The sequence below is a fragment of the Fistularia commersonii genome, chromosome 4, assembly GCF_037954325.1.
Source record: "Fistularia commersonii isolate RoL2024-O1a breed Wild chromosome 4, RoL_Fcom_v1.0, whole genome shotgun sequence".
Taxonomy (NCBI): domain Eukaryota; kingdom Metazoa; phylum Chordata; class Actinopteri; order Syngnathiformes; family Fistulariidae; genus Fistularia; species Fistularia commersonii.
The window spans coordinates 21924259-21941320 of record NC_141287.1 but is presented as its reverse complement, the minus strand read 5'-3'; the positions used below and the strand labels follow the sequence as shown (position 1 = coordinate 21941320).

Here is a 17062-nt window from a genome sequence, read left to right as displayed (position 1 = left end):
TTGGCTGGACACCTGTCACTCACTGAGCTATGCAGCAAAATGATACAGTAAAACTTTTGTATAATTTTGTATAGTGTGCGAGCAGTGCACAGTTGTGCAGCTCAGAGAGAACATTGGATGCGACCTAATTCTTTTCTACGGTTCTAAATCGGACGCAAAGAAATAGTCCACTTTAGCTAAAAAGGTCATTTCCGCTCATTTGTTTTGATACGGTTGTCCTGTAATCTGTCCCCTGTGCGTCAACACCAGCCCTGGACCTGCGACTTCCAAAACACATTGAAAATAATGGCGTATATCATTAGAGCACCGCACTCCTGTCCTGACCCTCCTGTAGAGAGCCTGTGAAGGCCCAAGAACCTCCCCTGACCCGTCCCTGACCCGTCCCTGACCCGTCCCTGACCCGTCCCTGACCCGTCCTCCGACCCGTCCTCCGACCCGTCCTCTGACCCGTCCCTGACCCGTCCCCTGACCCGTCCCTGACCCGTCCTCTGACCCGTCCGCTGACCCGTCCCTGACCCGTCCTCCGACCCGTCCTCTGACCCGTCCGCTGACCCGTCCCTGACCCGTCCTCCGACCCGTCCTCTGACCCGTCCCCTGACCCGTCCCTGACCCGTCCCCTGACCCGTCCTCTGACCCGTCCTCCGACCCGTCCCTGACCCGTCCCTGACCCGTCCCTGACCCGTCCTCCGACCCGTCCTCCGACCCGTCCTCTGACCCGTCCCTGACCCGTCCTCTGACCCATCCTCCGACCCGTCCCCTGACCCGTCCTCTGACCCGTCCTCTGACCCGTCCTCTGACCCGTCCGCTGACCCGTCCCTGACCCGTCCTCCGACCCGTCCTCTGACCCGTCCGCTGACCCGTCCCTGACCCGTCCTCCGACCCGTCCTCTGACCCGTCCCCTGACCCGTCCCTGACCCGTCCCCTGACCCGTCCTCTGACCCGTCCCCTGACCCGTCCTCTGACCCGTCCCTGACCCGTCCCTGACCCGTCCTCTGACCCGTCCGCTGACCCGTCCGCTGACTCTCACTGCAGAAGCAGAAGGAGCAGATTCTACCGGCAGAGGAAAAACACAAGGCCTCTTGGATCTGGAAGTCGGTGCTCCGCCTCATCTCCTTCACGCTGTATCTGTCGGCGCACAGCGTGTCCTGGACCCACGACCTGCTGGTACACCTCAGGAAACAAATCACCAGAACAATTCAAAATCTTTCAGCGTGTTATTTTAATCGCCAAGCGGTGTCGTTTACATCTCGATGCAGCCTTTATGGAGCGAAATCAGAATGAAAGGAAGCGAGGTTTGGCCGTGCAGTGGCGTTCCTGGTCGCTGCAGGGCGGCGGGACAAGCTAAGCAGAAACATGAACTTTTCCGAGCGTAAATCAGATCGACGTTTGCGTGTCGACCGAAGCTTCTAAATCGCACGTCCACATTTCGTCGGATGAGTTTCTCTAAAGAAAGAGCCTATTTTTTCTCCGTTTCATGACGGCGCCGTATTTGCATTAACCACTTACTTGTCACGATAGCAAGAGCCGCGAGTTGGTGGATAAATCCCGCAGAGACTTCCGGGAGAGGCCGTGGTGTTTGCACGCTCAGCTGAGTCACATCCTGGAAAAAGCCCAAGAAAGAAAAGACACAACGCATCCAAAGCCTCCGACAGCAAGAGGGATATATAAGGCGTGTCTAATATAGCCTCGGACGCTTCCAGACTCCTCTAACAAAGCAGGATCAAGCAACACGGATATAAACTTTAACACACACACACACACACACACACACACACACACACACATGCAGGGCTTTGGAGGATTAGCGCCTCACTAGAACCCCTGGTGGCTGTTACTTTATATAGAGGCCTTGGGAATCTCACAATAATCTACAGGGACACGAAGTCGCTTCCCAACATCTCAGGGCTCGTCGACACGCTTGCATGCTTCACTTTTTCAAAATCATAAAGCGGATCCCGTCTTCTGCATCTTATTCTTGAAATAAGCAACAAAGTAGAGGATGATCTGAAAACTGTCTGTTAGTCGGCTATGGAATTTCGATCGGTCTTTAAGCGCATCGGATCATGAAAACGTGCGGTATTTAAAGTGGACAAACGGGAGGTTGTTTCCGCTAAGAATCGAGTCAAACGATCAAAAAGAGGTTAAGAACTTACTTATTCCGCACTCGTCAACATGGCGCAAATCCGTTATTGCGTGGTTTTATTTCCCGTAACGCCGGCGGCCGCGCGCTGTGCGTCTATTTCGACACGAAAAGTCATTTCCAGCGAACACGCCGGTCGTCCGTCATCATTTGGGTGCCGTTTGTGCGAGTCGTACTTTCTCTTTATGTCTCTGTAGAGTCACGTTTTAAACAAGAGGCTGGACTTCAGTCACATACAATCAAAATGCAGCTCTGAGGATAACCTGCGTCCGTCTCCCCGCGGAGGCAGCGTACGTACCCTTCGTCTTCACCCCCTTCCTCCTCCCTCTGCGGGCCAAGCCAGATAGTTTGTGGCGCCTCCTGCAAACGCCGTTCCCCGTTTCCCGCCTCCCGCTCTCTGCCGAGGCCGGAGTTTAAGGTCCGACTCTGTATTTCCTTTTCCTCGCCGGTGCAAAAGCTCAGTCTTGAATCTCACAAACTACCGGTGCTTGGAAATGGAAGACAAAGTGAATATTACCAAAACATTTTCCTTTATTCAGATGTGACAGACACGACATGTAGGTGACCTCAGACTGAATTCTATCCGGATACTTTGGCATCTTTTTCCGGTGAACGGCATTTTGATATCGTGATATTGTATTGTGTGTACTATTTATTGTTGACATGATTTTTAATGTCATTCAAAAAATCCATAATACAAAATCACATTCACATGGTATAATATATATATATGTGTATGTGTGTGTATATGTATATATGTATATATGTATATATGTATATATGTATATATGTGTATATGTATATATGTATATATGTATATATGTATATATGTGTATATGTATATATGTGTATATGTATATATGTATATATGTATATATGTATATATGTGTATATGTGTATATGTATATATGTATATATGTGTATATGTAGATATGTAGATATGTATATGTCAGTGGTTCTGCTCAGTGTCCCTTTACCTACTGTAGCCTCAGGCGCAGTTTTTCTACTTCCCATCTTGTAGTTTATATCCTCACCGCCGTGTGTTTCAGCCGCACCCGTGCATTAAGCTTCAGAATAGAACCTTCCGACTCAAGCGCACGTGAAGTGATGTATAAATCATCGAAATCCTGACCGCAGAATGACTCTCCAGTGCAGAGGGAGGATGGGGATGGAGGAGCAGACGCCCGCCGTCTTTGCTTCCAGGGGTTTCTGTTGACATTAGATTTTGTCCCCTTTTATTTTCGGGGTCCCTCTGAAGTTTTCGATGGTGGCGCTAATCGTGGTCCGCCGCTGCTAATTGGGATTTTCTGGCTCCTTCATTCTAGAGATAACGCGGCTGATTTGGAGTCATTTTCATCGCTGCCATCGAGGTCATTTCATGCAATATTAATTCTTAATGTCGCCCAGATGAAAGAGGGATCCCGCAGACAAACCCAACGCTCGTCCAGGATCTTTAACTCCTTCCTGTCTCCCTTCTCCTCCGAGAGGAGACACATTGGTTTAAGGTTTAAGGGTTCGTTTTGACGAAACTCTCCGACTACGTCGCCGAGAATCTCCAAAGATCACGAACTGTGATCGGATTTGAAAAGACGCAAACGCCGTCATCCTGCGTGAATCTGGATTACTGTTTGACAAGACGTCCCGGCACACATTGATTTCCACAACGTTTGCTGACGTTCAGCCTTTTGCGCCACCAGGAGTTTTTATTTACGGACAAGTGAGGGCTTTTTAAAGGCCTCCTTTATATGAAAGCTTTCATCCCTGTTTAGCTGAAAGAAAGAGATACTTTGCTTCCATTACCAACCTGGAAACTCACTCGTCACGTTTTTATGTGATATTCCGCACAACCGCAATGTCAGTGTGTATCATCCTGACAGATGCTTGACTACTTGCTTCCCCTGCCTCTCCTCCATGTTAGGTATAGATGTAGTGTGTGTGTGTGTGTGTGTGTGTGTGTGTGTTCGCCGTAGCCTCCATGTGTGCTGACACCTGCTTAGTTGTTGGTGTTTGCTGTCCTTGTGGCGGTGTGTGTTTGGTGTGCAGGGCGCTCCTTCTCCTCTCAGGTACGCCAGCTTCTTAGCTCTGCGGCAGATTCCCATTTAGCCCTTTGTGTCTTCCTGGCACAATCGAAGTGTCTCTCGCCTTCTGGACGCTTTTAATTTGCATACGGCTTTCTTTATGCTCCGTGCAAGGAGACGTGGAACCCCGGAGGACCTTTTTGTGTCTGCGCGTGGACTTTCAGGACGAACCTCCGGCACGTTCTGTTTTCTCCGAGGCTTCAAGCGACGCTTCTGTTGTGGATGCGGATAAAAAGCCCTGCTCCGGATGGAGAAGCAGGAAAAAAGCGTAAACAAGAAATGAACCTTGTCTCCGTTTTTGCACGATGAGCGACGCGGACGACCTCCCGCTTCGGCGTCCAGGCTTCAGACCCGTTTCGGACCCCGATCGGATTTAAAGCTCGCCGTTTGCATAAACTTCAGGGTTATTTTGATCGGACTCGGCCACAGATGTTTGACGGCGATACCGGTAACGGAGAGTAAAATATTCCTAGAGGTGCTGTAAGGAGAATACGACACGTTCATTTTCTGCTGCTGTGCTTCATCCACCTCACGTGTTTCTTCATTCTTCAGACAGACTCTATTCACTGCACTTTATCACGGCGGGATCGTGTTTATTTATCTTCACGCGTAGACTCACAGGACGTCCGTTTCGTGTCGGAAAAGCCCGACGTCGTCCTCCAATAGCCGTAAAGCCGGCTCGACATCGGTCCGCAACTGTTAACACGTCGAATGTTAACATTTGAAAGGCCGCGGGTTTTGGACGGAGGTTTTGACAAAACTGAAACGATGGCTCGACTTTTCCCGTCCGGCCTGCGGCGAACGACGTCACCGAAACGTTTCCTATGAAACACCGACCTTTTTTTTCGGCGTACGTACTCGTAAGGCCGACGTAAATCCAAAAGCACACATCTGTGGCGCTCCGGTTGTTCACTTTGAAGGATGACAGTTTGTGTTCCTGCCACACTCAGCCTTTCCCCGCTCACTCCTCACCTCCAACCCGCAGGTTCTCATCCCTAGTGTTAAGCTGGACTATAGCCATGTTCAGTCTAGGTGCGGCTCCTTGGACAGGAGGGGCTACTCGGCAGGAGGTGGAAACGTGAGTCTCGTGCTGCGACCCCATCGTCTCCGTGTTCTTCCTGTGCCGTCTTGTGTTCTGTCCGTGTTCGTCCGTTTCCCCGCCTCGCTTTCCGTCCGTGCAGCTCAGTGTCGATGCTTTCCGGCCGCGTCCTCTTCATCCGCACGTCTTCAGCGGTGCTTTGTGTCCCGTGTGGAATTTTAAGATTAACGATGGAGCGTCTGGCCTCCAGCTCTCCAAAAGCAAAAAGATAGCAGTATCTTTTTGCACGCACACACACACACACACACACATTTTTTTTTTTGTGTTGCACATGGCAACAGCAGGTAACCCAGGCAACAGCTGTGTGCATCATTTTGCAGCCGGTTTGAGGAAGATGGTGCGTTGCCAGGGGGGCGTCACTTGAGAATACCTGTGGCTCCAGCCGGCAAAATCATTTGGATAGAAAAGATAAGCGTGCGTGCGTGCGTGCGTGCGTGCGTGCGTGCGTGCGTGCGTGCGTGCGAGCGTCAGCATCGCAGCGCCGTTTCAGCTTCAATCAAAGCTGATTTATGAGCTACTGCTCAGTCGGTCCTTCAGGTACAAAAATGTAAAAGCTGAATTTTGTTTTCTTTGTTTTTCTCATTCGAGCCGAGACTCGCTGGTTAAAATAGCAGTGCGGTTTGGAAATTTGACACGATGAAATTAGAAGTAAAAGCCCCCCCCGGCCGCCCCGGACCCTCCCCTTCATCCCGAGCTGTAAAAGGCTCCGGCGAGACGGGACGTTTCCCCACACGGACACAAACCGCAGCCGAAGCGCCGCCTCGGGGGACGGCGTGCCGGGACGCGCTCTGAAACCCGAGGCTCGCCGTGGATGCTGTGGATGATCTCAGGATGAACCGCCGGCCCGTTTTGTTCCCGTCTCTTTTCTTTGGAGGCAAAAAAAAAGACCTGCTCTGGGATAAACGTGGATTCTACCCGCGCCTTCACGCGCGTCCCAGGACGTAGCGGCTCTCCGCTTGTGTCTTTGTGCGCTAGAAAGCTTCGCGGCTCCTCTTTGTTTGTGTGGCATCGGTTGAATCCCCAACATGTTTCTCCGTGGATTTCACCTTCTCCCGCCTTCGGATCCCAGGGTTTCCGGCATCGCTTCGAGCCCCTTTCGACCGCGCCTTGCTTTTTATTCGCACCGGATCTTCGGCGACAGGCGTTTAACGTGTCGGAGCGCTTTTAGTTTGCGGGCACACGGGCCGGCGCTATTTCTACCTGCTCTGCATTGGTCGGTCGCAACTTCAAAATACAAGGAGTGTTAGTTCTGCATTTGTGCTTCCTGGCTAATAATTCCGTCGTCCCCGCGCCGGAACGCGGAGCGCGGTAGGAACTCGTTCTCAGAAACGCCGCGCGCTTTTGATACGAGTCTGACGAGGGGCGCGGATGTATTCGACGCGCTCAGGGAGAACGTCAAGAGGAGGCCGAGAGATTCTACCAGCCGGGGCTTCTGACCTTTTTGTTTTTCCTTTCTTTTATGTTTTCACTTCCAGGTGCAGATACAGAACAAAAAGATTGATCTGAGCCACGTGACCTCCAAGTGCGGTTCTCTCGACAACATCCATCATCGACCAGGTAACCGGGGAGCCGCTCGCCCTCGGAGAGTCCGACGCCACCGCACGGACATTTTGACTCTCAAGTACAAACTGTGCATTCGCGGTCGTCCACTATGACACCTGGAGATTCCAAGACACAGAAATGTGCTTAAGCCCAGTCGCTTTTAACCGTAAAACACATTTCATAGAGACCACACACACACACACACACACACACACACACAGAGCGATTCCTAAGAACAGGTCATCCAGTCCCTGCTGAGACACACAAACAGAACCAGATGGTCCCAGATGGGCGTCAGAGAGAAGTAGGGGGTCATATTGGGGTCACAAAGTCGTGTATCCATGGCTGCCTCTGGTTAACAGTCAAATTGGGATTTGCAGGACACTGATGACAGTATGTAGCAGTCAGAGTCATACATGTACATATATATACATTTTATTTTTTCCGTCCAATCAGGCGTTGTTATTTTTGTCCGGCGTTGGAGTCCCACGGAAAACAATATTAGCTTTCCAGCCCAAAGGAGGCACGCTGAATTTCAATTTACAGCGTTTGGAATCTAGAATTCGTAGGATTTGATGGTGTTCAGCCTGGATGTGAGTCTTCAGCGGCTTTGCAGAGGTCAAAGCGGACGTTGTTCAATGAGCCGCTACTCCTGACGGTAACTTCCTGCTACTGCGGCGAGCAAACAGGGTGGATCCCTGGTGCAGCTGCAGCGGCAGCAGGCTGGCCTACATTCGCCAACAGGATCCTCCGAGCGGGTTTCCAGGAGTCTTACGTACAAAAGGGCCATCATTTATCTTTATTAATCTGAAGCAGACCGCCAAATGTGTTCCCTGTCTGCGACTTCATGTAATTATTAAAAATAAGAATAGAATCACAGACAAAAAACCATCAATAGAGTTCACCACAGTCAGGAGAGGAAATTGACACGCGAGTTCAGATGATATTGTCGAGATAATAACGGTATAGTAAATGATAAAAATCACACCGCTTATTGTTTACCTACATTTCTGAATTGAGCGTATCTTGACATGAGCGAAGGTACGGCGGTTCAGGAGCAGGTGACTCTGTAAGACCAGGTCCTTCGGGGCCGGTCGGCCTTTCGGAGCTCCGGATTCTCCCGTCCGCTGCAGGGAAAACCTTCCTCCTGGCGCTCCAGGTCCTGCAGCTCCATCTGCTGGTCCGGCTCTCCACCCGACACCCTGACGTCCCTGTTACTCACATCCACAGCTTTCTCTATCGTACAGCCCAAATATACATCGGCATGTAAACCACTATTGAAATGAATTCTGTTAGAGATTTATACTAAAGGAGACATTAAATATCAGACATGAAAAAAATGTTAATTCGCTGAAATGAAGAGCAACAAGGGGAAGGACCATACTAGATATTATTATTATTATTATTATTATTGTTATTGTTATTTTGTGCCATATTATGTTTGTTTTACTTATTTAGATGCCATCAGCGATTGCATGCTTTCATGAATATGAGGTAACGCACACTTAAGATATCATCTGCTTTCTATCTAAGATAAGATCAACTTTATTGATCCCCATAAGGGAAATCCTTTTGTCACAGATTATAACGGACTATAAGCGTCAAATAAATATGACTATAACCATAAAGAGAGAGACAATTAGGTGACAATTAGATCAACCAAAATATATCCACAAATAAATAGGCAGCAGAGAGAACAGCAACAACAACAACAACAACAACAACAACATCAAGGAAGACAATAAGGTTGAAAGAGCCAAAACTAAACAAACACAAACAGAGTGACAATAGCAGTGATAAGATTAAAATAAATAAACTTAAATAAGCAGGAAGCGGGTGGTCCGAGGATGAACGGGCGTGTGAAAGATGAGGCCGTGAGGTCGTGGCAGCGCAGATGCACCTCCTGCCGGTCCGAGCCGTGGGTCGAGTTGAACTTTTGTTGAAAAAAAAGGGCCGTTTCTGGGCATTAAAAGCTTGATTCCCTGCAGGGGGTGGAAATGTGCGCATTGAGAGCGTGAAGTTGGACTTCAAAGATAAAGCTCAAGCCAAGGTGGGTTCCCTGGATAGCGCTCACCACACTCCACGTGGAGGCCGCGTCCTGGTAAGTGTCAGCTCCCCGAAACCCCCCGCTCTGCGCCCCGCTTTCAGTGCCGTAACTCTGTAGCGTCACGATATTGAGACGCGCTGAATCCCCGCGATCATGTCGTAGCAGCTAAACCGTCCCGTGTTTAAGGATGAGAAAAGTCCCGTTACGTGAAGTCGATACACTCGCATGAGGGATTTTACTCAACGTTTAAAGGCTCGGTTTAGAAATGTGGCGGCGTCGTGGGTGGAGCGGCGGCCGTCGGTCACTTGCGAACGCAGTCCTTCGACTCCGTACGAGACGGTGGAAACGGAGCGACGCGTCCTGCAAGTTTAAGAGCGCTTCTACGTCCTGGAAGGTCAATGTGGTCCAAAGGTCCGATGTCTCACTCCGCCTGCCTCCGCCAGATCGAGAGCCACCGGCTGATGTTCCGCGACCACGCCAAAGCGCGAGTGGACCACGGCGCCGAGATGGTCGCCCAGTCGCCGGGCCGGTCCGGCTCCATGTCTCCCCACCGTCACCGGGACAGCCAGCTCTCCTCCTCCGGCAGCATCAACATGACGGAGTCGCCGCAGCTGGCGACCCTGGCCGAGGACGTCACCGCCGCTCTGGCCAAGCAGGGTTTGTAAACACCGAAACCCCCCCCCGGAGGATCTGGTGAAACCTCGCGGCCGCGACGCTCCCCGCCCTCGGGCCGGCCCGTTCCGACCACTTCCTTAGCCTAACTGTACTCTCAAACATCTCCGCTCCATCTCTCAGACACCGACTCTAAGGGACTCGAATAAGAAGCTTCTTGCCTTTGGTCCTCCTCATCCGAAACTCCAAATATGTGCCGTTTCTTTTCGTTTCCCGGCCTCTCGATCTCTTTCTCTCTTTGATTTCCGTTGCGTAGAGTAGCTCGGCGCCGGTCCTCGTCGGGACGGAGTGTGTATTTGCGCGTGGGATGGGGTATCGGCCGGATTGGTCCCGAATCGGTGTGTTCAAGAAGCTAGAGCTTTTTCCTTTTCTTTTTCTTTTTTTTTTTTTCAAACCTACGTGGCCATTTACTGTATGTGTAATTAAAGTGGCCAGCAGACCGTGCAGCACGTGTTGTACTTGCTAACGTGCATGGACGCCAGAACCCTTAACGAACCGACCATCCTTTACTGCAAGTAACTGCTGTCATCCCATATATAATATATGAAACAGATATCTATAGAGACATGTACAAAAACGCAGTTTCCCCGCCATCATCTCCACGTCCCGAAGAGCTCACAAGGAAGTGACGGCGTAAGACGGCGTGATCGCAAAGGCCGGGTCGCGCGATGACGAGCATGTACCGATTCTAATACCAAGGGAAAAAGGCTATTTTGTAATTAAGAAAAAAAGGGATTTTAGTAAGTTATTTCCTCAATTATTGGGTAAAAATGAAACGAGTTCATGTTTTGTAGTTATTAGTTGTTTCCAGTGTAACGCTTGGTGACGATGTCAGACGGCCGGTTTTGTGTGTCGCTAGGCAGGACGTCCTGCGCCCGCACGGTGGTTCGCACGCACAGTTTTGCGCAATAAGATAAAAAAGACGCGGAAGCCCGATCTCTTTTCTCCGACAAAAGAAAACGGCGAGGATGAATGTTGCAGCCGCGGGACGCGGGCGGCGGCGGCGGCGTGCTCACCGTGTGCTTCGAGCGGCAGCGGCAGAAACCTACGATAGCGGCGCGAGAGTTAGCGGACGATGCGGTTACTATGACGACCGTCTTCGGGCGACGATCCCACGACAAACGCTATCATATCTGGATGTTTCGTTGCAATATGTGCGCGGGGGGGAGGAGGTCAAAAAAACACAAAAAAACAAAACAAAAAAAAGGCGATTCGTTAACGGAGGTTAGTTAACGGAGGCCCGGCTCGGACTCGGCTCCGTCCTTTAGGAAAACGTGGTGGATCTCGTTTCTTTTTCAGACGCCATTCGTGGTATTTGCCGCCTTCTGCCCTCAACTGAGACTGTTTGTTTGCTTCTGTGTTCTTTCTGCATCCCCATCTCCGTGTGCCCTGCCTCCCGCCCCCCCACAGCAAATGTAAATGTATTTAAAAGGTCAAGTAGATGTACGCTACAATTTTCTCTCCTTGATATGAGACCGATTACAATAATTAATGACAATAAAAAAAAAAGGACAAAAACCCACCCGGAGTGCTTCCTTCTTTTTAGATGAAAAAAAAAGAGAGATGAGATGAGAACGACTTTATTTATCCCCAAGGGAATTGTTGTACCAGAGTTTCAAGCAAAAATATAACAATAATAGATAATAGTAGGAAGGAGGGAGAATAAGAAATACAATAAAATATAAAGTGTCAAGTTAAGGCTATCAAGTGTTTTAAGGTCTTAAAAAGTACAAAGATTTGAAGATTCCCTGCAGCTGAAGGAAGAGGAATTAAAAAGTCTGATAGCTTCAGGTAGGAAAGACCTCCTGTGGCGTTCAGTGGAGCTCCTTGGTGGTATCAGTCTGCGGCTGAAAGAGCTCTGACAGGACGTCAGTGTCCGTGCAGGAGGTGATGGACGTTGTCCATGATGCTGAGGAGCTTCTCTGACACCTGCACCACAGACTCCAGCTCCACTCCCAGGACAGATCCAGCTCTCCTGATGAGCTTGTTGAGTCTGTTAGCCTCAGCTGTCTTGATCCTGCTGCCCAGCACACAACAGCGTAGAAGATGACGCTGGACACCAGCGAGTGGTAGAACATCTGCAGCGTGGTCCTGCAGACGGTGAAAGATCTGAGCCTCCTGAGGAAGAACGGACGGCTCTGACCCTTCTTGAAGATGGCGTTGGTGTTCAAGGTCCAGTTTATTGTCCAAGTGGACACCCAGGCACTTGTAGGTGTCCACAATGTCCACTTCAGTACCTCTGATGGTGACCAGGTTCAGGTGGGTCCTTTGTTTCCTGAAATCCACCACCAGCTCCTTTGTCTTGGACACACTGAGCTGCAGGTGGTTCAGTCCACACCACTCCACAAACCTGTCCAGGACAAGAACGAGGCGCTCCGAGCAGCGCCGAGAAGCCGGAGCAGGAGAGAAAAGCGGGGATTAAAGGAAAAGATGTCAAAGAAAAGAAAAGAAGGAAATGATTCAGAGAATAGAGTTGAAATCCGACTTCAGATGATGTCGTTTTCATTCATTGGTTTCTTCTGCTCCGGGAGGCTCCAGCCAGGATCCAGAGGGTCGAGAGCCGGGTTCGGCCCCGGATCGCTGCGTCACCTTCACATGTTCACACGTTCACACGTTCACACGTCATCTAGACGTGCAAACGTTCACTCTTTCATCAGCTGATTGGATATTTCATCTGTATTCTCAGAATCAGCTCTTCCTCTTGTTCCCTGGTCTCTCCTCCGTACGCTGCCGGAACAATCCACCATGCGAATTTGCAGTCTTGCCTCAAATCAGGCAGCGAGAAACTCGTTTCCTTACGAATAAACAGCTGACACACACACACACACACACACACACACTCACACACACTCTTCAGACCGCCATCCCTGCTTTGTATGTAAACTCTGAGTGAATGAAAGCAGCCCAGGACGGTAAATATCCTCGTCTCTGGAAAAGCTATTTGCTTGAGTGGACGTCTGGCTAAAATGACTTGCATGAAAAATACGGAGTCAGAAATTAGGAAAATGGGAGCTCGTGAAAAGTTTATTGTGAAATGGCAGAGGAGGGTACAATAAGTTAAGACTTAGGGATGGATCGGGCAAAGAGTGATTCGTTGCGACGGCCGGTCCCGGGCCGAACAAGTCACTGCGAGATTCGGGATTATTCCTCCTCCGTTCGAAGACGGGGGGACTCGACGGGTGAAAACGGAGAGGAAGACGACAAGGAAAAAAAAAAAATCTGGTGAGAATTTCACACGGCTTCCGGAAGAGGAGAAAAAAAAAGCACCGGTTGACGAAAAGAGGAAAAAAAAATGAACTGAACAAAAGAAAAAAAAAAAAAAGAAAAAAGGCTTTCAGAAATGACATAGTCCTTTTGTTCCCCCTGCTTCCTCAGGTGGTGCAGGAAACGGCGAGCGAATGTCTCGACACCATGGGGTCTGCGCGCGGCGGAGGCTCGACGCTCAGGCCGCGGGTCCTTAGACGGACATGATGTGCTTGACAAAGCCTGCAAGTGACGGTCGGGCGGCGAGAAAGAGACAGAAAGAAAGAGAAAGAGGGAGAATTTCAGTCAAAATGCAGTGCTGGAATTGAAATGTTTAGCGCCGGCTGACACGGTGAGGCGCTGTCGCTGCACTGCATCCTCGCTAGCACTTCCTGCGTTCTTTTCTTACGTTTGTCCAGAGTCACCTTGAGGTTCTGGCAATTCTCTGATACATGAATTACACTGCTCCAAAAAATAAAGGGAACACTTAAAAAACACATCCTAGATCTAAATGAATGAAATATTCTTATGAAATACTTTGCTCTTTACACAGTTGAATGTGCTGACAACAAAATCACACCAAAATGATCCATGGAAATCAATTGTATCAACCCATGGAGGTCTGGATTAGGAATCACACTCCAAATTAAAGTGTAAAAACAAACTCCAGGCTGATCCAACTTTGATGTAATGTCCTTAAAACAAGTCCAAATGAATGTGTGTTGCTTCCTGAGTGGACACTATGATTTCACACAAGTGTGACTGACTTGGAGTTACATTGTGTTGTTCAAGTGTTCCCTTGATTTTTTGGAGCAGTATATTTCTGACTTCCCTTTATGTGTCTCTGAAATTTGCTCTTTCCGTGGGAAAGGGACCACGCCGATCATTATTCCATCTCAAAGTGCTGCACCGGTGCCTCGGAGATTAGCTTGAGCCGGCAGCAATCAGCGCAAAATGTAAAAAAATCAGCAAGAAATTATCGAGGGTAAAGCGGTTCCGGGAAATATGAATTCACTTCACATCCGAAATATGTCATCCTGTCGAACGTTATCGCTAATTTCAGATTCTTTCGGTTCAACTATGTGACGATCGATGCAGTTTGACGGATGCGTGTCTGGATAATAATGCGGCCGCCGTCCGTAGGTTTGATTTGAAAAGGTGCCGGCGTGCGTCGGCGCGTGGCGGCTCCTCACTTTCGTAGTTGACGCAGCCGTTCTCGTCCTCCTGTCCGGCCATGAGAGCGTCGATCTCGGCCTCGGTCATCTTCTCTCCTGCGGAGGAAGGCGGCAGACGTTCAGCGCCGAACGGTAACGCGAAGCGGATCCTCCCCCCGCCGTCACTCACCCAGCGTTGACAGGACGATGCGCAGCTCGGCGCCCATCACCGTGCCGTTGCCCTCCTTGTCGAAGACGCGCAGACCCTCGACGTAGTCCTCGTATCCGGCCTTGTTGGGGCTGTTGATGATGGTCTGGAGCATCGGCAGGAAGCCCTCGAACTCTACCCTCTTGTTGGCCATGTCTGGAAGGGGAGCGTCGCGCATTATTTTCTTTGGATTTTTACATCCATATTGGTTTCCGTTTAAAATATAGTTATTTTATGGCGTGGCAAAGGTGAAACGTGTATCGGCCAATAGAAATCAGCTGGCTAAGCGATAGAAAGGAAAATCTTGCATTTTATTTCATTTGCTTTATTCGAGAGATAATGCAGAGATCATTTGGGAAAATGCTGAGCTTTTACTTTGCTTTTATTCCATTAAATCTACCGGCGGACTCCAGTCGCCCGGAACCACCCGCGAATTGACTGCTTTGTTCAAAATGAAGCTTTTGGACTTCACAGGGTCTCCTCCCCCTGTGTGTGTGTGTGTGTGTGTGTGTGTGTGTGTGTGTGCGCTCGCTCCTCACTTACACCCGTGGATAAATGAACGAATGAAGGCATGAATTTCGAGGCGCGGGTGCGTCTCCTACCGTCGGCGGAGGGGTTCCCCAGGATCTTGTTCACCTCCTTGTTGGTGGGGTTTTGTCCCAGAGCGCGCATGATGTCAGCAATCTGGTTGTACGCAACCTTGTTGTCACCCACCCTGTCGAACAGACCGAAGGCCTCTCTGTAGTCTGATGAGGAAGAAGAGAAGGAGGAGGAGGAAGATGATGAAGAGGAGGAGGAAGATGAAGAAGAAGAAGAAGAAGAAGAAGAAGAAGAAGAAGAAGAAGAAGAGGAGAAAGAGGGCGCCATTTCATCAATGGACTGGGTACGTCGGCGTTTATAATTTCTGAGATTCTTCCCTTTGGGTCGAACACCTTGAACTCATCAAGAAAGAGGCTGAGAAATGATATTCTGGGAAACCGGAGGAACGTTTCCTCAAACCCTGATCATTTCAAATAGATACAGTTTCCTACAAATGATTATTTCATGTAATTATAATGAACTTTTATCATTTAGATATTGTGTGTAGAAGTCATGTGAGTGAGTGTGTTTTCGGCGCAGGCCGGCGTCTCCTCAGGCTGACGCGGCGGCGGGACGGACGCGGCTCGGACTATTTTCATCCCGCCGGCGGCGGCGGCGGCGGCGCTCCCTGCGGGGCGGCGGCCTCTTTTAGAAGACCACCTTGGAATTGACAAACATAGCTGAGAATATGAGCCCCCTCCTTTTAAAGGCAGTCAAAGCGGGGAATGCTGACCGCAGCACCACGAGTGGCCAGATGGACGGACGGACCGACGGACGCCCGCGGCGCATTCCGGCGTGACCGAGGCCTCGGCGTGATGAAACGGCGAGGAGCCGACCGGCTGCCAAAGTTAACCTTCTGTGGTTTCCAAACTTCTTGTCTGCTTCTGGGTGTTTGACCCCGGCTCTGCTCGGCCCGCCGCTCGCTCACCTGCCGCTTCACAGGAAATACTTGCAGAGGTCCGTTAAAAAACAACCAAAACGGGCCCATCGGTGCGCATCGTGCACTGACAACGTGCACGGTCTCTCGCCAATAACGCTCTATGGTTTCTATGTAGAAACCCAGAGACAGCGATGGAGAGGATTTGCATGCGATCGGAAATCAAAATGTGGATGAGATGTCTAAGAGACGTCTTAAAGGGATCCCGCTGTGCTGTTTGAGTGGAGTTTGGTGTTGATGTAGTTCCTGCTCAGGTTGGGTTTGCTTACCCTCAATCTGGTCTGCATTGAATTCCACCTGAAAGAAGGAAAATGGCATTCCATCAAATCAGCGTTTAAATTCAAAGGTATTGAGAAGATTTCATTGCGTCGGATCCAACCCTCCCCGTCGATACCCATCGATCCGCTCGCAACTAGGAATGTATTTGCCGCCGTGCCAAAATTAGCCTGGCGTGGCGGCGGCGGCCCATCTGTGGACGTCCGTCTTGAGCCGCCTTGAGGTTGCCCCAATTTGGAGTGGCCGTGCGAGCGCGGCCCCCGACGGAAGGGGGCGTGGCTTGAGCGTCGGCGAGCTCTCCGGGGTTCCGCTCGCTCTCGGCTCCCCGAATAGCCCCGATCGTGCTCGTCTAAACCGGCGGACGAGCGAGAGCCCGTCCTCCCCCGCCGGCCCCGGGGTCGACCTTCTCGGGTTCCGGTCGGTCCCGGGCCGCATGTGTTCACACGCCGCTCAGGTTCATGGACCCCGGAGGGCCTCGAAAGACCGAACTCCAACCCGGGTCAGACCGGGTGCAGCCCCGGGTCTCCGCAGGCCTCGGCCCCCCCGCCCCGCACAACACGCCGACTCATGCGTCCGTGGCGTTCGGGTACCTTGACGGCGGACAGGTCCACCTTGGGAGCGGCGGGTGCCGGGGCGGGCTCGGGCGCCGGCGCCGGGGCGGGCTCGGCCTTCTTGGCGGGAGCGGGTTCGGCCTTCTTGGCGGGCGCCTTGGGGTCCTTCTTGGGTGCCATGTCAGCTGAAAAGTGGAAGCGCGGAGGTTTCCAGGGGCCGGTGACGACACAGGGAGTGAAGCGCAGAGTGGAGGAGACTCGGAGCAAGACGTCCCCCTCGGGGCGTTTATATATCAGACTATTTTTCCCTCCTGGAGCCCGTCAGAGGCGCCGGCGCGTCGGGATTGGACGCCGCGCGGCCTGGGGGGTGTGTGTATGAGTGTGCGCGTGTGTGTGAGTGTGTGTGTGTGTGTGTGTGTGTGTGTGTGAGCGTGTGTGTGTGTGTGTGTGTCTAAACACAGCATACAGGGCAGCGCACCAGGGAGAGTTTATTTATTGCATGTATCTTATTGAAAATGAAAACATAGGAAAGTGTG

At 50.8% G+C, this 17062-nt stretch overlaps 2 protein-coding genes across 18 annotated transcripts in view; one reads left to right on the top strand and one right to left on the bottom strand.

Annotated features, from left to right (window-relative positions):
• The window catches only part of map2 (microtubule-associated protein 2), an 82799-nt gene extending 71703 nt beyond the window's left edge, over positions 1-11096 (top strand). For 8 of the 17 annotated variants that reach the window (XM_086146007.1, XM_086146009.1, XM_086145997.1 and 5 more), the window contains 5 exons: positions 2338-2430; positions 5204-5296; positions 6793-6874; positions 8848-8960; positions 9350-11096. In XM_086146007.1, coding sequence (XP_086002133.1) covers positions 2338-2430; positions 5204-5296; positions 6793-6874; positions 8848-8960; positions 9350-9571 — 603 coding nt within the window. In that variant the 3' untranslated portion in view covers positions 9572-11096. Of the gene's footprint in view, positions 1-1032; positions 1165-2337; positions 2431-5203; positions 5297-6792; positions 6875-8847; positions 8961-9349 lie in introns of all 17 variants that reach the window. The other 9 variants (XM_086146000.1, XM_086145999.1, XM_086146006.1 and 6 more) reach the window with 6 other exon arrangements.
• A 1479-nt stretch (positions 11097-12575) lies between these two features.
• myl1 (myosin, light chain 1, alkali; skeletal, fast) lies at positions 12576-16800 on the bottom strand. The gene is made up of 6 exons (XM_086146013.1): positions 16566-16800; positions 15969-15996; positions 14786-14929; positions 14166-14339; positions 14015-14092; positions 12576-13064 (listed from the first exon to the last, which is right to left on the bottom strand). The coding sequence occupies exons 1-6, from the start codon at positions 16704-16706 to the stop codon at positions 13036-13038; spliced, it is 594 nt and encodes a 197-aa protein (XP_086002139.1). The 5' UTR covers positions 16707-16800; the 3' UTR covers positions 12576-13035.
• Positions 16801-17062: the final 262 nt, after the last annotated feature.